The following is a 22,776-nucleotide window of genomic DNA, read 5'->3' on the forward strand; positions in this document are numbered from 1 at the left end:
ATAGGTTCATTGACATCACGGCTTTAAAACGCGTTGTGTCATATAGGGTGCATTTATACATATAAGCACATCCTCATTCCCAGGCGATGTGGGACGTCACAATAGGAGTACCAATTTGACTTGTACAAAAGCAAAATAGATTGAAAATGAAAAAGAAAGGAAAGGGACAAAGGGTAGAGTCCGAAGAAATAATGCGCTGGGTCTGCATAAACTACATACTACTACTAGGGAAAGGATAACTGATTAATGGAAGCCTTTACCCATCTGTTTCTCTACTCTTTCTTATTCTCCCTCTTCAGAACCTCTATAACACTAGATACTACTATTACTCCTAGTCAATCTCTCAGAGATGGTGGCACCTTACTTTCAGCTGGCGGATCATTTCAATTGGGATTCTTTAGCCCAGGTAATTCCAAAAGTCGATATGTGGGAATATGGTACACAAAATCTTTGGAGACAGTTGTTTGGGTCGCCAACAGAGATGCTCCGCTTTACGATCACTCAGGAGTTCTAAAGGTCACCGATGATGGAGTTCTTGTGCTTCTTAATAGCACGAATGGTACTGTTTGGTCATCATCTAAAACATCAAAAACCGTAGAAAATCCAGTTGCACAGCTCTTGGACAGCGGGAATCTTGTTGTCAAAGATGTGAAATTTGATGAACCGGAGAACTTTATGTGGCAGAGTTTTGATTACCCTTGTGATACATTCCTACCGGAAATGAAGCTTGGATGGAACTTAGTAACTGGTCTAGAAAGGTTTTTATCATCTTGGAAGAGCACGGATGATCCTGCTCAAGGTGCGTTTTCATTACGGCTAGATATTCATGGGTATCCACAGTTTGTTACTACGGAGGGATCTAAAATTAAGGCTAGAGTAGGGTCATGGAATGGCATTCATCTTACAGGTCATGGGTTAAAATCAGTCGATCCACTATTGGAGTATGAATTCGTGTTGAATGAGAAGGAGGTCTATTACGGGTACAAAATCCTAAAGAGTTCCATTTTCTATAGATATGTGTTAAACCCATTAGGCATTGCGCAACGATTCAGATGGATGGATCGGACAGAGAGTTGGGAGCTTTTCTCTACATTCCAGGCAGATCGGTGCGATAATTATGCCTTATGCGGCGCATATGCTACTTGCAATATCAATCACTCTCCTGTATGTGCATGTTTGGAAGGCTTCTTACCCAAGTCTCCAAAAGATTGGGATTCAACAGATTGGTCTGATGGGTGTGTTCGAAGGACTCCTTTGGAATGCAATAACGAAGATGGTTTCCTGAAGCGCACAGGGCTGAAATTGCCCGACACATCTTCTTCTTGGTTTAACAAGACGCTGACCCTCAAGGAATGCGAAGAATTGTGTTTGAAGAACTGCTCCTGCACGGCATATTCAAGTTTAGATGTCAAGGGGGGAGGAAGCGGTTGCTTGCTTTGGCGATATTAAAGGATTCACCGAGGGAGGGCAAGATCTCTATATAAGGATGGCCGCTTCAGAATTGGGTACGATTTCAATTTTATTTTTCTCTATGAGTTTTGCTGAATTTTTTGGTCTTTTATTTTGCAAAATTATATCCTTTGGCAAAAGTACGTTTATTATATGTTAATTAAATGATTGAATTTATAATTTCTAACAAGTTTAAGTTTTTGGATAAGTAACAATTTAACGTGGTATCAAAGTAGAATTCTTGAGTTCTGATTCTAGAGTTGATTACATTTCAATAAATATTTTACGTGCTAGGCCTTATTTACCTCACATTTCACTTGAATAATTCACATGTTAAGACTAATGATTAAATTTATTATTTTTTGATTAACTTAACCTTTTAAAATAAGTGATGATTTACTGGAGATAAATAACATCGAAAGACGTACAGTAAATGATGTCTTTCAAAGCTTGCTTGATAAGTTGATCATACAATGACAAGCTAGACAAATTGTCATGCGAGGGAAACTATGAAGTGTTGACTTTGTTCGTGTTGAGCTCAATTGCTTTATCCACCTTATTTGCACCCATTTTTCGGTCTAGACGATGGGTAAGGCGAGTTATTCTCAAAGTCACCTAACTTTGTTTTGATCTTTTTCAGATCATCTTGAGAAAAAGAGGCACTCGAGCAAGAAGAAACTAATAGCATTCATAGTCGGGTCAACATTTCTAGTTGTGGGAATGACAATAGTTGCACTGGTCTCATTCATATGGAAGAAGAAACTCAGAAACCAAGGTAAATTTCTAAGAAATTGACTTTGATAATAATTGATTCATAATGGTAGATTTATAGCTAAGAAATTTAAAAAAATAGGTCTTTCATAAAGAATAGATTGAAGGGTAAGTAATTTGATTTTGATAAAAGAACCATCCAAGATTTTTTTCATGCCCATGCATCTCTCATTATTTCAGAAATGACGAAAAGGAATCAGAGGAAGGATTGTGACAATGGAGGTGGGAAGAATGATATGGAGTTACCGATATTTGATCTGGCGGCCATAGCTAATGCCACAGATAATTTTTCAAACAACAAGCTAGGAGAAGGTGGCTTTGGCCCTGTGTACAAGGTAAATAATAACATAGCTAGACGAGTAATATTTTTTCATTTTCCAAATTAAACCGACTCTTTTATGTTAAGGGTATATTGCCAGACGGAAGATATATAGCTGTGAAGAGGCTTTCAAAGAATTCTGGACAAGGACTGAATGAGTTCAAAAATGAAGTTATCTTGATTGCAAAACTTCAACACCGTAATCTTGTGAAGATTCTCGGTTATTGCATTCAAGAAAATGAAAACATGTTAATCTATGAATACATGCCCAACAAAAGCTTGGACTCCTTTATTTTTGGTTTGAACCTTGACCTTTGATTTTATCTAGAACATTCATGTTTTGTTTTATCCCCTTTCATTACTGAAATTATTTGTTGAGAATTCACCTAGGTATATACTAACATGAATGTGAATTTGGACAGATCAAACACAGAGTAAATTACTAGATTGGCATAAGCGCATCAACATTATTCATGGTGTTGCTAGAGGGCTTCTGTATCTTCATGAAGACTCTAGACTGAGAATTATCCATAGAGATCTCAAAGCTAGCAATATCCTTTTAGATAATAATATGAATCCAAAAATTTCGGACTTTGGCCTGGCTAGATCATTTGGGGGAGATCAAATTGATTCCAAGACCAATAGGATTATTGGAACACAGTAAGTATGATTAAAATTCTTTTATAGGTTATGTTTAACAGTTTTTAACTTCTTTTTCTTTGCAATGATATTTGACAGTGGTTATATGTCTCCCGAGTATGCGATGCATGGACGGTACTCGATAAAATCTTATGTATTTAGCTTTGGAGTTTTAGTATTAGAGACAATGAGTGGAAAGAAAAATAGGGAATTTTGTCACCCAGACCACGACCTTAATCTTCTTGGACATGTAAGCATTAAGAGTGGCAATTTGAAGGCATGCAGTTCGACCCACAAAATTAAATTTGGTTTTCATTTCTTTCAGGCATGGAAACTGTGGATTGAAGACAGGTCAATGGAGCTGATCGATGAATTGGAAAGTGACTTGTACACTCTATGTAATGTACTACGACACATTCATGTCGGTCTGTTATGTGTGCAACAAAAACCAGAAGATAGGCCAAACATGTCATCTGTAGTTCGAATGTTGACCAATGAGAGTTTATTGCCTAGGCCAAGGCAGCCGGGTTTCTTTACCGATCCACTTGAAGCAGTTCCTTCATCTAGCAAGCATGCAACTTGTTCAGTAAACAGAGTCACCATTACATTGTTAGAAGCACGGTAAATATCATCAAATTGAGAGCAAAAATAGAGAGTTCTTGTTTTTAATGAATTTCTATAATTAATAATGGTTTCAGTTTATTTAGATGAACAAAAAATGTCTAGAAGCTGCTACTCTTTAGGACAAAAGGGTCAAAAAGATAAATAGATTTGGCTTAGTGCAAGGCTGCCCCTACTGTATTCATGTTGTTTATTCATGTAGTAGATTAGTCTTTACACAAAAGACTATATCATGCGTTTCAGAGTGTGTGTTCTTTGAACAATTTTAGAATCAATTCCTTTTACCATGTATATATATACTATAAATCTAAATCTAATTTGTCACCAGAAATGCAGTTAAAAGGTTGCAATTGAAAGTTTTGATTTAGCAGATGGCAAAACATGCTCTACAGAAATCTATTGGCCTTCTTTTACTGACTGATGCCGTGTCTTCTACATATCTATGTAACTTTGTAACTCATCTATATTATGCATATAATGCATAATGAGCCCGTCAGTAGTTGGGTTTAGGGCCAACTGTAATGATCAGACAGTTAAAATGCTTTATCTATTCACTACAAACAAATAACTGTGAAGAGCCTTTTTGGCAGATTGCACAATGGTGGAGATCAAGTGTGATGGCAGATGTTTTTGGACATCTACATCTCACTTCCTTGATTCTGTGATAAAACAGAGTTTTAAAATAGCAAAAGTAGGTTTTCTAGCTAAACTTTGGCGAGCTCTATGAATTGATCGCAACATGTATTGGATTGTACGAGTCCATTATTGATATATCATTTAGTTCCAATGCTCATCTCAGAAACCAAACCGCTGCCATATGGTGTACTATGTTATAAACAAAAGTGAGGAGTGAGGACTAAAATTTATGGGCAGAATACAATTATTTTGGTGCCTGAATTTGGTTCCATGCATGTAATTCGATAGTCTCAATATATCCAAGGACTGCATATATATCTTTAAGGATATTGAAGGAATACATGTTTTAAAGAATATTGAATTGTTAATGATCCTTTTGGGCCCGGGTGTTGAATTTTTTGAATAAGAATAATATTTTGAATCTATTTGCGAATTTCGAGGCAATAAAAATGTGTTTGGATGTTGAATAGAATTCAAATTCTTTTTGAATTTGTGTTTAGGTGTTGAATTTTTGAGATTGGAAAAATGTATTTTTTAATGATAGGAAGTGATTGGAAATGATTGAATTGTATGAAAAGTTGTGTATAATGATTGGTGTTATGAATTTTAATGTTGATAAATGATTGAAAAATCATGGCATTTGAATAAGGGAATTTGAAAATTAGAATATTTAAATCCAAATTTTTATTCGGGTTGGATGTGAGTTTTCGAATTTTTGAATAAAACACGATTAGAATATTGAATAATATTCAAACCGAACAAACCATAACCCATCCATGGATGAATTCTGCCATTCAATGTGTAACCAAGTGGTCCTGACTGATATGCTCTTCTCCCATCCTCCTTATTGGACTCTTCTTACCTGATGTCATGTGCAAAGCAGAGAGAGCCACATATATAAGTTATTTTGATGAATGATCGATCCATGGATGAATACTGCCATTCAATGTGTAACCAAGTGGTCCTCACTGATATGCTCTTCTCCCAACCTTCTTATTGGACTCTTCCTACCTGATATCGTATGCAAACCAGAGAGAGCCACATATATAAGTAATTTTGCTGAATGATCGATCCCCACTTATTAAATGCAACTATTGAAATCTGACTATTCTAAAGATGAAAGATATCCTAAAGGTGGAAAACTTGAATTATAAGACAAAAGAAATTAGGTGTAGAATATTTTCTTTTGTACTTTCAGGCCAAATAAATAAATGCTCAAACTACGCTGCACCAGTGATTTCAATCTTGGGCCCCATGATTGACTTTTGATTGGCTTTCCAGTCACGTTACATAGACCCCGTTTGAAAATAACGAAAAGAGAAAAGTGTAAATAACCCTTCAAACTACTACTTAATTAAACTACAAAAATAATATTAATAATAATAATAACAATGTCCTCTAAGACCAACAAAAAGACAAAAAATGATCCTAAACTTTTATCAATGAAATAAAAATATCCTTATAAATTTGAAAAAGAAAAAAATTAAACTAAAAAATTAAAAATTAAATAAACGAAAAAAAATGAAAAATAATAATAAAAGAAATGAAATTTAAAAAGAAGAAAAAAACTGAAAATTATAAAATATATATAATTTTAAAAAAATGAATATATATATATATATAATAATTAGAAGATTTTTTATAATTTTACAAAAGATATTTTTGTCATTAGAAAACTTAACATTTTTTATTAATTTAGAGAAGACATTAATATAATTGGTATTTGAAAAGAAGTTAATAATAATTGATATGTACACTTTTCTCTGCGGGAACGAGAATCAGACTCCTCCTGCGTTCAAAATTTGTAGAAAAGGGAGATGGATTGGAAAAGACTTTTGACTTGTGGAAAAAAGAAAAAAACCGAGAAGAAGGGTATAGAAGACTCCGAATAAGACCAGATAAACCATGAGGATAAGAACATATGTTAGAAAACCGAGAAGAAGGCTGCATAAATTTTGATTTCTATGCATATACTACATGCAGATAAACCATTAGAAAATCAATGGAAATCTTTACCCATCTTTTTGTCTACTCTTTCTTGTTCTCCCTCTTAAGAACCTCCATTGCACCAGAGACTATTACTCCAAGTCAATCCATCAGAGACGACGGTGGCACTTTAGTTTCGTCTGGCGGGTCATTTCAATTGGGATTCTTCAGCCCAGGTAATTCTAAAAGTCGATATGTGGGAATATGGTACATGATATCTCCAGAGATAGTTGTATGGGTAGCCAACAGGGACGCTCCGCTTAACGATTCCTCAGGAATTCTTACAGTAACTGGTGATGGAGTTCTTGCGCTTCGTAATAGCACGAAAGGTATTGTTTGGTCATCTAATACGTCACGAACCACAGCAAATCCAGTTGTACAGCTCTTGGACACCGGGAATCTTGTTGTGAAAGATAGAAATGAGAACTTTTTGTGGCAGAGTTTTGATTATCCTTGTGACACACACCTACCGGAAATGAAGCTTGGATGGGATTTAGTTACTGGTTTAGATAGATTTTTATCATCTTGGAAGAGCACGGATGATCCTGCTCAAGGTGAGTATTTAATACGGATAGATCCTCGTGGGCTTCCGCAACTGGTTACTATGAAGGGAGATTCAATAAAGGCTAGAGCAGGGTCATGGAATGGCCGTACTTTTACGGGTAGTCACGTGTTAAGACCAAATCCAGTATATGAGTATGAATTCGTGTGGAATGAGAAGGAGGTTTATTTCGAGTACAAACTCCTAAAAGCTTCTGTTTTCTCAAGATCTGTGCTTAACCCATCAGGCATTTCGCAACGATTCAATTGGGTGGATCGGACACACAGTTGGGAGCTTTACTCTACAGCACAGGCAGAAGAGTGCGACAATTATGCCATATGCGGTGCATATGCTACTTGCAACATCAATAAATCTCCTGTATGTGCATGCTTGGAAGGATTCTTACCCAAGTCTCAAACAGAATGGGATGTAGCAAATTGGGCTGCTGGGTGTGCTCGAAGGACTCCTTTGGAATGCAATGACACACATGGTTTCCAGAAGCACACGCGGGTGAAATTGCCCGACACATCTTCTTCCTGGTTTAACAAGACCCTGACCCTCAAGGAATGCGAAGGATTGTGCTTGAAGAACTGTTCCTGCACAGCATATGCACCTTTAGATGTCAGGGAGGGAGGAAGCGGCCGTGTGCTTTGGTCTGGTAGCCTAGTTGACATAAAAGAATACCCTGAGGATGGACTATTCCGACAAGACCTCTATATAAAGATGGCTATTTCAGAATTGGGTACGATTTCACTTTTATTTTCCTCTTTGGATGTTGTTGAATTTTGTTTTTCTTTTATTTTAAATACTTTCAATCGGCAAAAATGGGATTATTATATTTATATTAGCAATGCATGGCAAAGGGTGGGCTTATTATATGTTTGTTTGAGGTGAAAAGAATCTTATAATATTGATTAAATAATTAAATTTATTATTTATTATTAGTTTTCAGTTTTTAGTACAACTTTTTGAATACGCTTGAGTTCAAATTTTAATTTTACAGTTTATCTAATTTTAATAAATACTTTAGGTGTTAGACCTCATTTTATAAAAGGGAATTTGACCTCATGTTATAGGAGTGTTGAAATAATAATGAAATAGTTAAATTTACAATTTTCTATCCGCTAAAGTTCTGACTTTGAATATATCTTTATAATTCACGTCTTATTTTAATTAAACATTCAGTGTTCACTTGTCATTTCCTAATAACTTATACTTTTTGAATAAATTATAATTTAATTGGGAATAACCAACATTTATAGACACTAGATGATAGGGAAACTAGGAAGTGGCCGTGGCCGTGGTCGTGTTGAGCTCAACTGCTTTATCACTTCATCTGCACCCATTTCAAAAATTAAGAGTTCGACAAAAACTCATGTTCTTGGTCTTGCTGTTAAGAGGAATAAAATGAGTGATTTTTGTTTACTAGAACAGAGCTTCCAGTAAAGTTGCTATTTTTACTATGCAATGCAGATGGAGTTTGTCATGTTTATGTCGATAAGTTGGTTAATATGTAGATAGGGCAAAACCCATTATTCATGATGCATATATAGATTATACAATGGTATTTTCAAACTTTCAATTTACTTTCCATATGATTCAATGTCTTTGTTTATTGTTCTGTTTTTAAATGTTTGTAATGGTTCCGGTTCTTATTATAGAATAATCTTCACTAAAAAATTTTATCTATCATAGTCTTTGCTGTTCTATTCGCATGAAACACTTCTTGAACGCAAAGATTTAGTACATAACTCGTCTAGACTATGTGCAAAACACATTATTCTCAAAAGTCACCTGACTCTGTATTGATCTTTCAGATCATCTTGAGAAAAAGAGGCACCCCAGCAAGAAGAAACTTGTAGCAATTATAGTGGGCTCAACATTACTAGTTGTGGGAATGACAACAGTTTCACTGGTCTCACACATATGGAAGAAGAAATTCAGAAATCAAGGTAAATTTCTAGGTAAGAAATTTAAATAAATAGGTCTTTCACGGAGAAAATATTCGGGGGTAAGTATTTTGCTTTGGATAAAAGAACCATCCAAGATTTTTTCATGCCCATGCATCTCTTGTTATGTTAGGAACGACAAAAACAAGTCAGAGAAATATATATTCTGACAATGAAAGTGGGAAGGAAGATATGGAGTTACCGATATTTGATTTGGCAACCATAGCTAATGCAACACATAATTTTTCAAACAACAAGAAGCTGGGAGAAGGTGGCTTTGGTCCCGTGTACAAGGTAAATAACAACATAACTAGGAGAGCTATATTATTTATTTTCCAAACTATACCGAATCTTTCATTTTTCAGGGTATATTGCCAGATGGGAGAGATATAGCTGTGAAGAGGCTTTCAAAGAATTCTAGACAAGGATTGAACGAGTTGAAAAATGAAGTTATTTTGATTGCCAAACTTCAACATCGTAATCTTGTGAAGCTTTTTGGTTGCTGCATTCAAGAAAATGAAAACATGTTAATCTATGAATACATGCCCAACAAAAGCTTGGACTCTTTTATTTTCGGTTTGAACATTGACCTTGACTTGATTTAGTACATTCATGTTTAGTCTTATCCTTTTTCATTGATGAAATTGTTTGTTGAGAATTTAGCAAGGTACGTACTAACTGAATGTGAAATTGGATAGATCAAGCAAATCGTAAATTACTAGATTGGCAAAAGCGCATCAACATTATTCGTGGTGTTGCTAAGGGGATTCTCTATCTTCATGAAGACTCTAGACTAAGAATTATCCACAGAGATCTCAAAGCTAGCAATATACTTCTAGATAACAATATGAATCCAAAAATTTCGGATTTTGGCCTTGCTAGATTAGTTGGAGGAGATCAAATTGATTCCGAGACCAATAGAATTATTGGAACATAGTAAGTATGTTCAAACATTTTTTTTAAAAGCTTAAGTTAGCAATTTTTAACTTCTTTTTCTTTACAATGATATTTGGCAGTGGTTATATGTCTCCCGAGTATGCGATGCATGGTCGGTACTCACTAAAATCTGATGTATTTAGCTTTGGAGTTTTAGTATTAGAGACATTGAGTGGGAAGAAGAATAGAGGATTTTGTCATCCAGACCATCAGCATAATCTTCTTGGACATGTAAGCATAAAGAGTGGCAAATCCTACTAATTTACTTTTATTTATTTATTTTTAAGGAAACATTTTATTAACAATGCAGTTCTTGGAAGTACGTAGGATCACATGATGCCCCTGTTATTCTGTTGCTCTTTTAATAGTTATCGACCAATTTGAAGGCATGCAGTCCGACCCTCAAAAATTTTGGTTTTCATTTCTTTCAGGCATGGAAATTATGGATTGAAGAGAGGCCAATAGAGTTGATTGATGAATTGGAAGGTGACTCATGCACTCTATCTAATGTATTACGACAAATTCATGTGGGTTTGTTATGTGTGCAACAAAAACCAGAAGATAGACCAAACATGTCGTCTGTTGTTCAAATGTTGAGCAGTGAGAGTTCATTACCTAAGCCAAGGCAACCAGGTTTCTTTACAGATTCAGTTGAACCTGATCCTTCATCTAGCAAGCATGAAAATTGTTCAATAAACAAAATCACGACTACATTGTTGGAAGCACGGTAAATATCATCAAATGAGAGCAAAATTGAGATTTTTTTTTTTTTTTTTTTTAAAAAAAAAAAAGAATTTATGTAATAATGGTTTCGGCTTATTTTGCTGAACAAAAAAGTTATGGAAGCTACTACTCTTTACGATAGAAGGGTCGAAAAGATAAATAGCTTTGGCCTAGTGTAAGGTTGCTCCTACTGGATTCATGTTGATTATTCATCTAGTGGATTATTCTTTTACAAGTTGGACTAATCATGTGTTTCAAAGTGTGTGTTCTTTGAATAATTTTAGAATCAATTCCTTCTGGCTTCTATATATAGAGCATTCTATAAATATAGATATAATTTGTCACCAGAAACACATGCAGTTAAAAGTTTCAATTGAAAGTTTTTATTAAGGATATGCCAAATCATGCTCTTGAGAAACCTCTCGGCCCTATTTTACCGACAGATGATATGGGTTAGATTAGGGTAAGAGGTGGAGTTGGAATGAAATTTCACCCCATTAAGATTATATTAGTTAATATTAGGATTAGAGTTTATTTGAATTTGAATATTATAACTCTATGTGTTATCACTTTAAGCTTTATCTATTTTTATTTTTATTTAAAGGCAATTTGATTGTTAATGAGGATTATTGAGAATTGATAAAGACTTTTATCTTGTAGTTTGTCTCCGGCCCTAATTGGAGTTCATTGTCAATACAATTTCCCTTCCATTTTTACATTCCTCCATTGTTCATCCATTTCCTCATAGAGTACCGTTAATTGGTATCAAAGCCATTGCAACCACCAACGCTAATGATGCGTTTGGGTATTGAATTTTTGAAATTAGAATTTAATTCTTATATGGTGTGTAAATTTTGAAGTTTGACTTTTTAGAAATTGTTGAATAAAATATGATTTGTTTAGAAAAAATTGAATAAAATATGATTTGTTTTTTAAAAAAGCAAAATTAGAATCATATTCATTTTTTAAAATTCCAAAGCCAGTACGTACCACCATCTACCGCCCAGTAAACCAGATTCGCCACCATGGCTACAAAAGAAGAGCGAATCCAAAAATTGGAAGCAAATATGCAGGAGCTTAAGGCCATTGTCAAGAAGCTCGTGACATCCCATCAAGACTACGCCATCTCCATCAAAGAACTGGAACGTTCCTTGCACGAGTTTATAGAGAATTTGTCAAAAACCAATGGTGAAACTTCACGGAACAACTCAATGCATATTCCATCGCCAAAGTCCACCCAATTTTTGAAATCAGACGTACCACCGGCATTTGCAACACCATCGCCTTACCACGCCCACCCAAACTGTGACCCAAGACACAAACTAGTACACTGTACACACGCCACCCATCGACATAACCACCACTCCTCCCAAGCTCCAACCAATCGCAACGCATTCACCTTTGAGCCATAACCCAACTCTCGCCCACCTGGAACAATTGAACCATCGCCGAAGCCCCACCCAAATCACCAGCCCGAAACCCATGACACCCACCTACACCAAAATCTACAGCAAACCCCAAACCCCCACCCCCCACAGAACCACAGTTGTTGGCCAAACTAGCACAAATCCAGCCGCTCCATTGGAGAGCATTACCATGTGTGGAATTCCGCCGTCAAAGGCCGCTTCCCAAACCTCCAATTTGGCCCCCTCAGCCACTAAGATTATGGTTCCGCCCTTCTTCTCAAAAGGTGTTCTTAAGAAGTCCATAGAAGAAAAGCAAAGCTGCAAAATTTTGCTCTTTTTCTTGTACCGGTAGTCTAGTAGCGTCAACGAAAAAAAAGGGAGAAGATAAGTGATAATAGCTTAAAAGTACTTATTTTTCCTATTAAAATAAGTATTATTATACCTTATTATGATTTAATTCTTGCATTTATATTTAATTGTGAAATATTTTTTTAAAAATTAATCTTGGGGTTAAATGTTATATTCTTGGGAAGATTCTCGGTTGTTGCATTCAAGAAAATGAAATCATGTTAATCTATGAATACATGCCCAACAAAAGCTTGGACTCCTTTATTTTTGGTTTGAACCTTGACCTTGACTTGATTTAGAACATTCATGTTTAGTCTTATCCTCTTTCATTGATGAAATTGTTTGATGAGAATTTAGCAAGGTATATACTAATTGAATTTGAAATTGGAGAGATCAAGCAAAGAGTAAATTACTGGATTAGCAAAAGCGCATCGACATTATTTGTGGTGTTGCTAAAGGGCTTCTCTATCTTCATGAAGACTCTAAACCGAGAATCATCCATAGAGATCTTAAAGCTAGCAATATCCTTCTAGATAACAATATGAATCCAAAAATTTCGGACTTTGAGCTAGCTATATCATTTGGGGGAGATTAAATTGATTCCAAGACCGATAGGATTATTGGAACATAGTAAATATGCTTAAACTTCTTTTATAGATTAAGTTTAGTAGTTTTTATTTTATTTTTCTTTGCAATGATATTTGGCAGTGGTTATATGACTCTCGAGTATGCGGTGCATGGACGATACTCAATCAAATCTAATGTATTTAGTTTTGAAGTTTTAGTATTAGAGACAATGAGTGTGAAGAAGAACAAGGATTTTGTCATCTAGACCACCACCTGAATCTTCTTGGACATGTAATCATAAATAATGGCAAATCTTAATAATTTACCTTATTTTGAAGGAAACATCTTATTAACAATGCAATTCCTAATAGTACATATGGTCACATGATGCCCTTGTTATTCTTTTGCTCTTTTAATAGTCATGTGTGAATTTGAAGGCATGCAATTTGACTAACAAAAATTTGGTTTTCATTTCATTCATGCATGGAAACTTTGGATTGAAGACAGGCCAATAGAGATGATCGATGAATTGATAGTGACTTGTGCACTCTATCTAATGTATTACGACACATTCATGTAGGGTTGTTATGTGTGCAACAAAAACCAGAAGATGAACCAAACATGTTATCTACGATTCAAATGTTGAACAGCGAGAGTTCATTGCCTAAGCCAAGGCAGCCGGGTTTCTTTTCAAATTCACTTGAAGTGGATCCTTCATTTAGAGTTGGCAATTCGGGTCGGCGGGTCGGGTTCGTGTCAACCCAGCTGACCCGAAAACACAATCTGGTTTGACACGAACCCGACCCGATTATTAATCGGGTCAGAAAATTGAACACGAATACGGCCCGATATTGAACCGGGTTACATGACACGAACCCACAAACACGTTGAGCCTCACTGAGTCACTGGGTCACTGCACTTCTCACCGGCACCGCCTCACTCCACAGGCCACCGCCAAGACCCTCGCGAAGGGTGGGGTCGAAACCTACCTGATCGACCTCCCACTAAACATCATAGACCGTTGGGTCACGAGGATGAAGATGATATCGTCGTTGAATGGGGCCGTGGACATCGGTCAGACCCTAAAGCCCCACGAGTACATCGGCATGGTGCGGCGCGAGATCCTAGACGCGTACCTTCTTGACCAGGCCAAAGCGAGCGGCGCCGAGGTCATCAATGGGCTGTTTCTCAAAATGGACAAACCCAGCGACGGGGTGTCTACGTACGTGCTGCATTACACTGGGTAAGACGGAAAGGCCGGTTCGGTTGGGGAGAAGCGGACCTTGGCGCTCAGATCCCCAGTGCAAGATAAATTGTGAAGTGAATGAGCGGTGCCGGTGCGGCGTGAAGAAGCCAGAAGGTGAAGGGAAGAAGATGAATGAAAAGTGATGCATTGCGGATTGTGCGGCTAGGGTTTTCTGACTTTTCTCATTTCAATTTTGCTTTTGCTGAAGCCTGACCCTGAATTGCCGATTTGCCCTTTTTTAGACTTAAAAAATAAATAAATAAGTAAGTAAAAAAAAAATAGCATGTTTAATCGGGTTGACCCGATTATGACCCGAACCTGATCATCCAAACCCAAACCCTATATTTTCGTGTCGTGTTCGTGTCGGGTTCATGGGTCGTGTTAAAAATTGCTAACCCTACCTTCATCTAGCAAGCATGCAACTTGTTTATCAAACGGAATCATTATCACATTGTTGGAAGCACAATAAATATCATCAATGAATTTATGTAATAATGGTTTCAACTTATTTATGTAATAATGGTTTCCGCTTATTTAGTTGAACAAAAATGGGTAAGAAACTGTTACTCTTTAGGCCAGAAGGGTCAACTATGCTCTCTGTTCAGAAAGCAAACCGCTGCCGTATGGTGTTTCTCCAACATCCTCATTGGACTCTTCTTACCTTTTCGGTTTCTTCCGATTCGAGGTTCCATATTCTAATATAACCAATGGTTTTTATGTCCATCTCTCTCCCACTCTTTTTCACTTACAATGTTTGACTTCGGCCTAGAACTATCACCTACAATTGGGTCACTCAGAACTTTACTCTTTGTGGGTCAATGGGAAGGTAATCTTACTGGAAGCATTGATGTTATATAATAAAACATTGGGATTTGGGGCTCTGATTCTGATTGAATTCAATTGTGTTTTTTGGTCAATTATCAAACTTCTTGGGGTTTAGTGCATAGCTTGAGTTCTAGGAATAAGTACTGGTCCTCCTCTTTTCTGGCCCAGAAAGAGAAAACGTTTACAGGCCCTGTGCTAATTCGATAGCCCATAGGTTAATCTGTTCATAAAATTAGCTAGCAAAATTGACTCATAATTTGATAGAGATAAAGGGAAGATAGAAAACATAAATTTTAGGTGGTTTGCCTTATGACTTACATCTACACGTCAAAATTTTATTTTTTTTTTGCTATATTTGATTGTATACAAGACTCTATTTATAAAAAAATAGTCTGAACGTTATAAATCTCTTCCCATTTTACATTAAAAACTATAAATTTAATTTATCATATTGTAACTCTTATCTCTTGAGTGCTTATAACTCTTATCTCAATACTTTAGTTGTAGATATGTCTTGGGCTATTGACAAGAATTAGTGATGTCTTTGAGGTTCGAGCATTTAATTATTTTTTTTTTGTTTTAGAAAAATGTAAAATCAGTTTATGTGATTTACCTGATTTACAATTAATTTTATGCGATATGTGGTATCAAAATGAATTCAGAGGTCCCTGACAAATGCCGTAAAACAATTTATTCATTATAGTCAAATTTCATTCACTGACTTAACAGATTTCGTTAGTATGACATTGATTTAAATAGGACATGTATCACAACTTTATTAAATATTTTACATCACTTGATGAAATTTGACTGTAGTGAGTAAATTATCTTTTTTGCATACCTCATTAACCTTTGAGTTCATTTTTATAATATAAAGAACTAATTACAAATTAGGTAAACCAAATACACTGATTTTGCTTTATTATTATTATTATTTGTTTAACTTAGTTGTGGATGGTGTATTTTGACTGGAAGCTTTTCTTTTTTTTGGGTCGGCCTGCGGTATGGGGACTGCTAAACCGAGCCATATCACTTTGTTAAAGGTCAAGCCCAATGCAAGTTTTGGTTTTGGACCTGATCAGCCAGCATAGATCAAGACATCAAGTAAAACTGATGTAATTGGGTTGGGTAATAACACATTAACACCATTTGTAGACTTTTTGTTCTTCACAGTTTTTCTATAAATTGGGTTTTAGATTTTTTATTTTTTATTTTTTTGAAGTTAGTCTTAGTAAAAATAAAAAAGAATTTTTAAATGAAGTAAATAATTATTCAGAGTTTGATGTGCAGTGTTTTTAGGAAGTGGCAAGCTAAAATAATAAAAGTGACTTTCTAGCTAAACATTAGCTAGTTTACTAGAAATGCTCGAATGAGCTAGCCAAAATACATTTTAATCAAATTTTGGTTAGCCTCTTCAAAACATAAGGAATACTAGAAACAATTTCTCTATCTCATCCTATTTTAAATGTAGGAAAAACTTCTAAAAAAACCCCATACAACATACTAGTTTGGTATTCTCATTTTTGTTTGGACGGGACATTGTCCATTAGGCATTGCGCAACGATTCAGATGGATGGATCGGACACAGAGTTGGGAGCTTTTCTCTACATTCCAGGCAGATCGGTGCGATAATTATGCCTTATGCGGCACATATGCTACTTGCAATATCTATCACTCTCCTGTATGTGCATGTTTGGAAGGCTTCTTACCCAAGTCTCCGAAAGATTGGGATTCAACAGATTGGTGTGATGGGTGTGTTCGAAGGACTCCTTTGGAATGCAATAACGGAGATGATTTCCTGAAGCGGACAGGGCTGAAATTGCCCGACACATCTTCTTCTTGGTTTAACAAGACCCTGACCCTCAAGGAATGCGAAGAATTGTGTTTGAAGAACTGCTCCTGCACAGCATATTCAAGTTTAGATGTCAAGGGGGGAGGAAGCGGTTGCTTGCTTTGGTTTGCTAGCCTTGTTGACATTATAGTATTCACCGAGGGAGGACAAGATCTCTATATAAGGATGGCCGCTTCAGAATTGGGTACGATTTCAATTTTGTTTTTCTCTTTGAGTTTTGCTGGATTTTTTGGTCTTCTATTTTAAATAAAACATGCAAAATTATATCCGTTGGCAAAAGTACGTTTATTATACGTTTGTTCATTATTTAAGATGTGGAGAAGATTTTATGATACTAATTAAATGATTGAATTCATAATTTCTAATAAGTTTAAGTTTTTGGATAAATAACAATTTAATGTGGTATCAAAATAGAATTTTTGAGTTCTGATTCTAGAGTTGATCACATTTCAATAAATATTTTATGTGTCAGGCTTTATTTACCTCACATTTACTTGAATAATTCACATGTTAAGACTAATGATTAAATTTATTATTTTTTATTAACTTAACTTTTTAGAATAAGTGATGATTTAACTGGAGATAAATAACATCGAAAGATAGTAAATGATGTCTTTCAAAGCTTGCTTGATAAGTTGACAAGCTAGACAAATTGTCATGCGAGGGAAACTATGAAGTGTTGACTTTGTTCGTGTTGAGCTCAATTGCTTTATCCAACTTATTTGCACCCATTTTTCGGTCTAGACGATGGGTAAGGCGAGTTATTCTCAAAGTCACCTGACTTTGTTTTGATCTTTTGCAGATCATCTTGAGAAAAAGAGGCACTCGAGCAAGAAGAAACTAATAGCATTTATAGTTGGGTCAGCATTTCTAGTTGTGGGAATGACAATAGTTGCATTGGTCTCATTCATATGGAAGAAGAAACTCAGAAACCAAGGTAAATTTCTAAGAAATTGACTTTGATAATAATTGATTCATAATGGTAGATTTATAGCTAAGAAATTTAAATAAATAGGTCTTTCATAAAGAACAGATTGAAGGGTAAGTAATTTGATTTTGATAAAAGAACCATCCAAGATTTTTTCATGTCCATGCATCTCTCATTATTTCAGAAATGACGAAAAGAAATCAGAGGAAGGATTGTGACAATGGAGGTGGGGAGAATGATATGGAGTTACCGATATTTGATCTGGCGGCCGTAGCTAATGCCACAGATAATTTTTCAAACAACAACAAGCTAGGAGAAGGTGGCTTTGGCCCTGTGTACAAGGTAAATAATAACATTAACTATACGAGCAATATTTTTTCATTTTCCAAATTAAACCGACTCTTTCATTTTTAGGGTATATTGCCAGACGGAAGATATATAGCTGTGAAGAGGCTTTCAAAGAATTCTGGACAAGGACTGAATGAGTTCAAAAATGAAGTTATCTTGATTGCAAAACTTCAACACCGTAATCTTGTGAAGATTCTCGGTTATTGCATTCAAGAAAATGAAAACATGTTAGTCTATGAATACATGCCCAACAAAAGCTTGGACTCCTTTATTTTTGGTTTGAACCTTGACCTTTGATTTTATCCAGAACATTCATGTTTAGTTTTATCCCCTTTCATTACTGAAATTATTTGTTGAGAATTCACCTAGGTATATACTAACATGAATGTGAATTTGGACAGATCAAACACAGAGTAAATTACTAGATTGGCATAAGCGCATCAACATTATTCATGGTGTTGCTAGAGGGCTTCTCTATCTTCATGAGGACTCTAGACTGAGAATTATTCATAGAGGAGAGCCCCTTCTATCCGGCAGTGGCAGAAAAGAGGGGTTTTATGCCCACCAATTATCACTTGACACATCAGCTAAAAGCAAAAAAATGCAAAAAAATGAAAATTTTGGTGAAGTAGGCAATCCTCTCCCAACAGTACCAACATTCCAAAACAAAAAAAAAAACAAAAAAATTCCCACTGCACGTCCGCCCAACGCCCACTGCACGTCCGCCCAACGCCGCCCATCCGCCGTCCGCCCGTCCGCCGGTCCGCCGGTCATTCGCCCCAAATCACCGAACGTCCGCCTCGTGGAGAAAATCCTCTCACAACAGTACCAACAATCCAACATTCCAAAACAAAAAAAAAAAAAAAAAAAAAAATCCCATTGCACGTCCACCCAACGCCGCCCATCCGCCGTCCGCCCGTCAGCCGGTCCGCCGGTCCACCCCTAATCCGCCCCAAATCACCGCACGTCCGCTTGGACTGAAAAAATATGAAAAAAAAAACCGAATCTCCTCAACCCAACCCGTCAGCCGACTGCCTCTTCCCCGTCGCCGGACAACCGGTCATCCAGCCACAGCGATCCGGCCACAGAGATCCGGAGACCACCAGCGAGCCTCCAGATCCTCTTCCCCACGACCTCCCGACACCGTCGACAGAGATCCGGCCACAGATCCGAACTGAGCCTCCTCCTCTCCCGGAATCTCTCCCTTTCGCCGGCCGTTCTCCCCTCTCACCCCTCTGGTGGTTCAGATTTGGTCCATTGGCTACGTGGTCGAGGTCGAACGGTGACGTGGTCGGGGTCGGGGTCGAACGCCGGTTTGATTGTTTGGGTCTGGGTCTGGGTCGGGGGTCGGTGGTTGGGGCTGGGTCTCTCATCTCTCTCCCTCGATCTCTTCATCTCGGGTCGGCCCCGTGGTGGCGCGGCTTCCATGGGTACGCCGGGTCGGTGGTTAGGGCTGGGTCGGGGTCGGGGGTCGGTGGTTGGGGCTGGGTTTCCATCTCTCATCTCTCATCTCTCTCCCTCGATCTTCATTTCACAGCAAAGAGAAAAAAAATTGGGTGTTTTGTTTGTACGTAATTTTCTTGCTCCAAGGTTATGTTTCAATTTCTTATTGGTGGGCAAACAATGCTTATTTTCTGCCACAGCCGAATTGAAGTTATTCTCTTCATAGAGATCTCAAAGCTAGCAATATCCTTTTAGATAACAATATGAATCCAAAAATTTCGAACTTTGGCCTGGCTAGATCATTTGGGGGAGATCAAATTGATTCCAAGACCAATAGGATTATTGGAACACAGTAAGTATGATTAAAATTCTTTTATAGGTTATGTTTAACAGTTTTTAACTTCTTTTTCTTTGCAATGATATTTGACAGTGGTTATATGTCTCCCGAGTATGCGGTGCATGGACGGTACTCGATAAAATCTGATGTATTTAGCTTTGGAGTTTTAGTATTAGAGACAATGAGTGGAAAGAAAAATAGGGAGTTTTGTCACCCAGACCACGACCTTAATCTTCTTGGACATGTAAGCATAAAGAGTGGCAATTTGAAGGCATGCAGTTCGACCTACAAATTAAATTTGGTTTTCATTTCTTTCAGGCATGGAAACTATGGATTGAAGACAGGCCAATGGAGCTGATTGATGAATTGGAAGGTGACTTGTGCACTCTATGTAATGTGCTACGACACATTCATGTGGGTCTATTATGTGTGCAACAAAAACCAGAAGATAGACCGAACATGTCATCTGTGGTTCAAATGTTGACCAATGAGAGCTTATTGCCTAGGCCAAGGCAACCGGGTTTCTTTACCGATCCACTTGAAGCAGTTCCTTCATCTAGCAAGCAAGCAACTTGTTCAGTAAACAGAATCACCATTACATTGTTGGAAGCACGGTAAATATCATCAAATTGAGAGCAAAAACAGAGAGTTCTTTCTTTTTTTTTTTAATGAATTTCTATATTTAATAATGGTTTCAGTTTATTTTGATGAACAAAAAAGTTCTAGAAGCTGCTCCTCTTTAGGACAAAAGGGTCAAAAAGATAAATAGATTTGGCTTGGTGCAAGGCTGCCCCTACTGTATTCTTGTTGTTTATTCATCTAGTAGATTAGTCTTTACACAAAAGACTATATCATGCGTTTCAGAATGTGTGTTCTTCTTTGAATAATTTTAGAATCAATTCCTTTTACCATGTATAGATATATACTATAAATTTAAATCTAATTTGTCACCAGAAATGCAGTTAAAAGATTGCAATTGAAAGTTTTGATTTAGCAGATGCCAAAACATTCTCTACAGAAATCTATTGGCCTTCTTTTACTGACTGATGCCGTGTCTTCTACATATCTATGTAACTTTGTAACTCATCTATATTATGCATATAATGCATAATGAGCCCGTCAGTAGTTGGGTTTAGGGCCAACTGTAATGATCAGACAGTTAAAATGCTTTATCTATTCACTACAAACAAATAACTGTGAAGAGCCTTTTTGGCAGATTGCACAATGGTGGAGATCGAGTGTGATGGCAGATGTTTTTGGACATCTACATCTCACTTCCTTGATTCTGTGATAAAACAGAGTTTTAAAATAGCTAAAGTAGGTTTTCTAGCTAAACTTTGGCGAGCTCTATGAATTGATCGCAGCATGTGTTGGATTGTATGAGTCCATTATTGATATATCATTTAGTTCCAATGCTCATCTCAGAAACCAAACCGCTGCCATATGGTGTACTATGTTATAAACAAAAGTAGGGAGTGAGGACTAAAATTTATGGGCAGAATACAATTATTTTGGTGCCTGAATTTGGTTCCATGCATGTAATTGAATTTGGTTCCATGCATGTAATTCGATAGTCTCAATATATCCAAGGACTGCATGTATATCTTTAAGGATATTGAAGGAATACATGTTTTAAAGAATATTGAATTGTTATGATCTGTTTGGGTGTATTTTTTGAATAAGAATAATATTTTGAATCTATTTGTGGATTTCGAGGCAGTAAAAATGTGTTTGGATGTTGAATAGAATTCAAATTCTTTTTGAATTTGTGTTTGGGTGTTGAATTTTTGAGATTGGAAAAATGTATTTTTTAATGATAGGAAGTGATTGGAAATGATTGAATTGTAAGAAAAGTTTTGTATAATGATTGGTGTTATGAATTTTAATGTTGATAAATGATTGAAATAATCATGGCATTTGAATAAGGGAATTTGAAAATTAGAATATTTAAATCCGAATTTTTATTAGGGTTGGATGTGAGTTTTCGAATTTTTGAATAAAACACGATTAGAATATTGAATAATATTCAAACCAAACAAACCATTACCCATCCATGGATGAATACTGCCATTCAATGTGTAACCAAGTGGTCCTGACTGATATGCTCTTCTCCCATCCTCCTTATTGGACTCTTCTTACCTGATGTCATGTGCAAAGCAGAGAGAGCCACATATTTAAGTTATTTTGCTGAATGATCGATCCATGGATGAATACTGCCATTCAATGTGTAACCAAGTGGTCCTCACTGATATGCTCTTCTCCCAACCTTCTTATTGGACTCTTCCTACCTGATATCGTGTGCAAACCAGAGAGAGCCACATATATAAGTAATTTTGCTGAATGATCGATCCCCACTTATTAAATGCAACTATCGAAATCTGACTATTCTAAAGATGAAAGATATCCTAAAGGTGGAAAACTTGAATTATAAGACAAAAGAAATTAGGTGTAGAATATTTTCTTTTGTACTTTCAGGCCAAATAAATAAATGCTTAAACTACGCTGCACCAATTTATTTTTTAGTTTTTTTAAAGAATCGCCAAATTTATTTTTGTGATTTCAATCTTGGGCCCATGATTGACTTTTGATTGGCTTTCCAATCACGTTACATAGGCCCCGTTTGAAAATAACGGAAAGAGAAAAGTATAAATAACCCTTCAAACTACTACTTAATTAAACTATAAAAATAATAATAATAATAATAATAACAATGTCCTCTAAGACTAACAAAAAGACAAAAAATGACCCTAAACTTTTATCAATGAAATAAAAATGTCCTTATAAATTCGAAAAAGAAAAAAATTAAACTAAAAAATTAAAAATTAAATAAATTAAATTAACGAAAAAAATGAAAAATAATAATAAAAGAAATGAAATTTAAAAAGAAGAATATATATATATATATA

General features: G+C 36.1%; 4 protein-coding genes across 5 annotated transcripts; all 4 read left to right on the forward strand.

Annotated features, from left to right (window-relative positions):
• Positions 1-246: 246 nt before the first annotated feature.
• LOC133876273 (G-type lectin S-receptor-like serine/threonine-protein kinase At4g27290) lies at positions 247-1,285 on the forward strand. Its single transcript, XM_062314553.1, has 2 exons — positions 247-969; positions 1,034-1,285. The coding sequence occupies exons 1-2, from the start codon at positions 247-249 to the stop codon at positions 1,283-1,285; spliced, it is 975 nt and encodes a 324-aa protein (XP_062170537.1).
• LOC133875902 (G-type lectin S-receptor-like serine/threonine-protein kinase SD1-1) lies at positions 1,259-4,076 on the forward strand. The gene is made up of 7 exons (XM_062314174.1): positions 1,259-1,505; positions 2,090-2,224; positions 2,401-2,555; positions 2,627-2,837; positions 2,962-3,199; positions 3,278-3,428; positions 3,504-4,076. The coding sequence occupies exons 1-7, from the start codon at positions 1,406-1,408 to the stop codon at positions 3,801-3,803; spliced, it is 1,290 nt and encodes a 429-aa protein (XP_062170158.1). The 5' UTR covers positions 1,259-1,405; the 3' UTR covers positions 3,804-4,076.
• Positions 4,077-6,215: 2,139 nt separating this feature from the next.
• Positions 6,216-10,815, forward strand: LOC133875896 (G-type lectin S-receptor-like serine/threonine-protein kinase At4g27290). 2 transcript variants are annotated; one of them, XM_062314167.1, is made up of 7 exons: positions 6,216-7,704; positions 8,780-8,926; positions 9,045-9,205; positions 9,277-9,487; positions 9,610-9,847; positions 9,928-10,078; positions 10,279-10,815. In XM_062314167.1, the coding sequence occupies exons 1-7, from the start codon at positions 6,438-6,440 to the stop codon at positions 10,576-10,578; spliced, it is 2,475 nt and encodes an 824-aa protein (XP_062170151.1). In that variant the 5' UTR covers positions 6,216-6,437; the 3' UTR covers positions 10,579-10,815. The 2 variants fall into 2 exon arrangements, with proteins under 2 accessions (XP_062170151.1, XP_062170152.1); XM_062314168.1 differs by having other exon boundaries at positions 8,780-8,914.
• A 780-nt stretch (positions 10,816-11,595) lies between these two features.
• On the forward strand, positions 11,596-20,587 carry LOC133876274 (G-type lectin S-receptor-like serine/threonine-protein kinase At4g27290). Its single transcript, XM_062314555.1, has 8 exons — positions 11,596-11,902; positions 16,513-16,998; positions 17,617-17,751; positions 17,927-18,084; positions 18,157-18,383; positions 19,760-19,885; positions 19,964-20,114; positions 20,189-20,587. The coding sequence occupies exons 1-8, from the start codon at positions 11,596-11,598 to the stop codon at positions 20,486-20,488; spliced, it is 1,890 nt and encodes a 629-aa protein (XP_062170539.1). The 3' UTR covers positions 20,489-20,587.
• The last annotated feature ends 2,189 nt before the right edge of the window (positions 20,588-22,776 follow it).

This window comes from Alnus glutinosa, chromosome 8, assembly GCF_958979055.1.
Source record: "Alnus glutinosa chromosome 8, dhAlnGlut1.1, whole genome shotgun sequence".
Taxonomy (NCBI): Eukaryota; Viridiplantae; Streptophyta; class Magnoliopsida; order Fagales; family Betulaceae; genus Alnus; species Alnus glutinosa.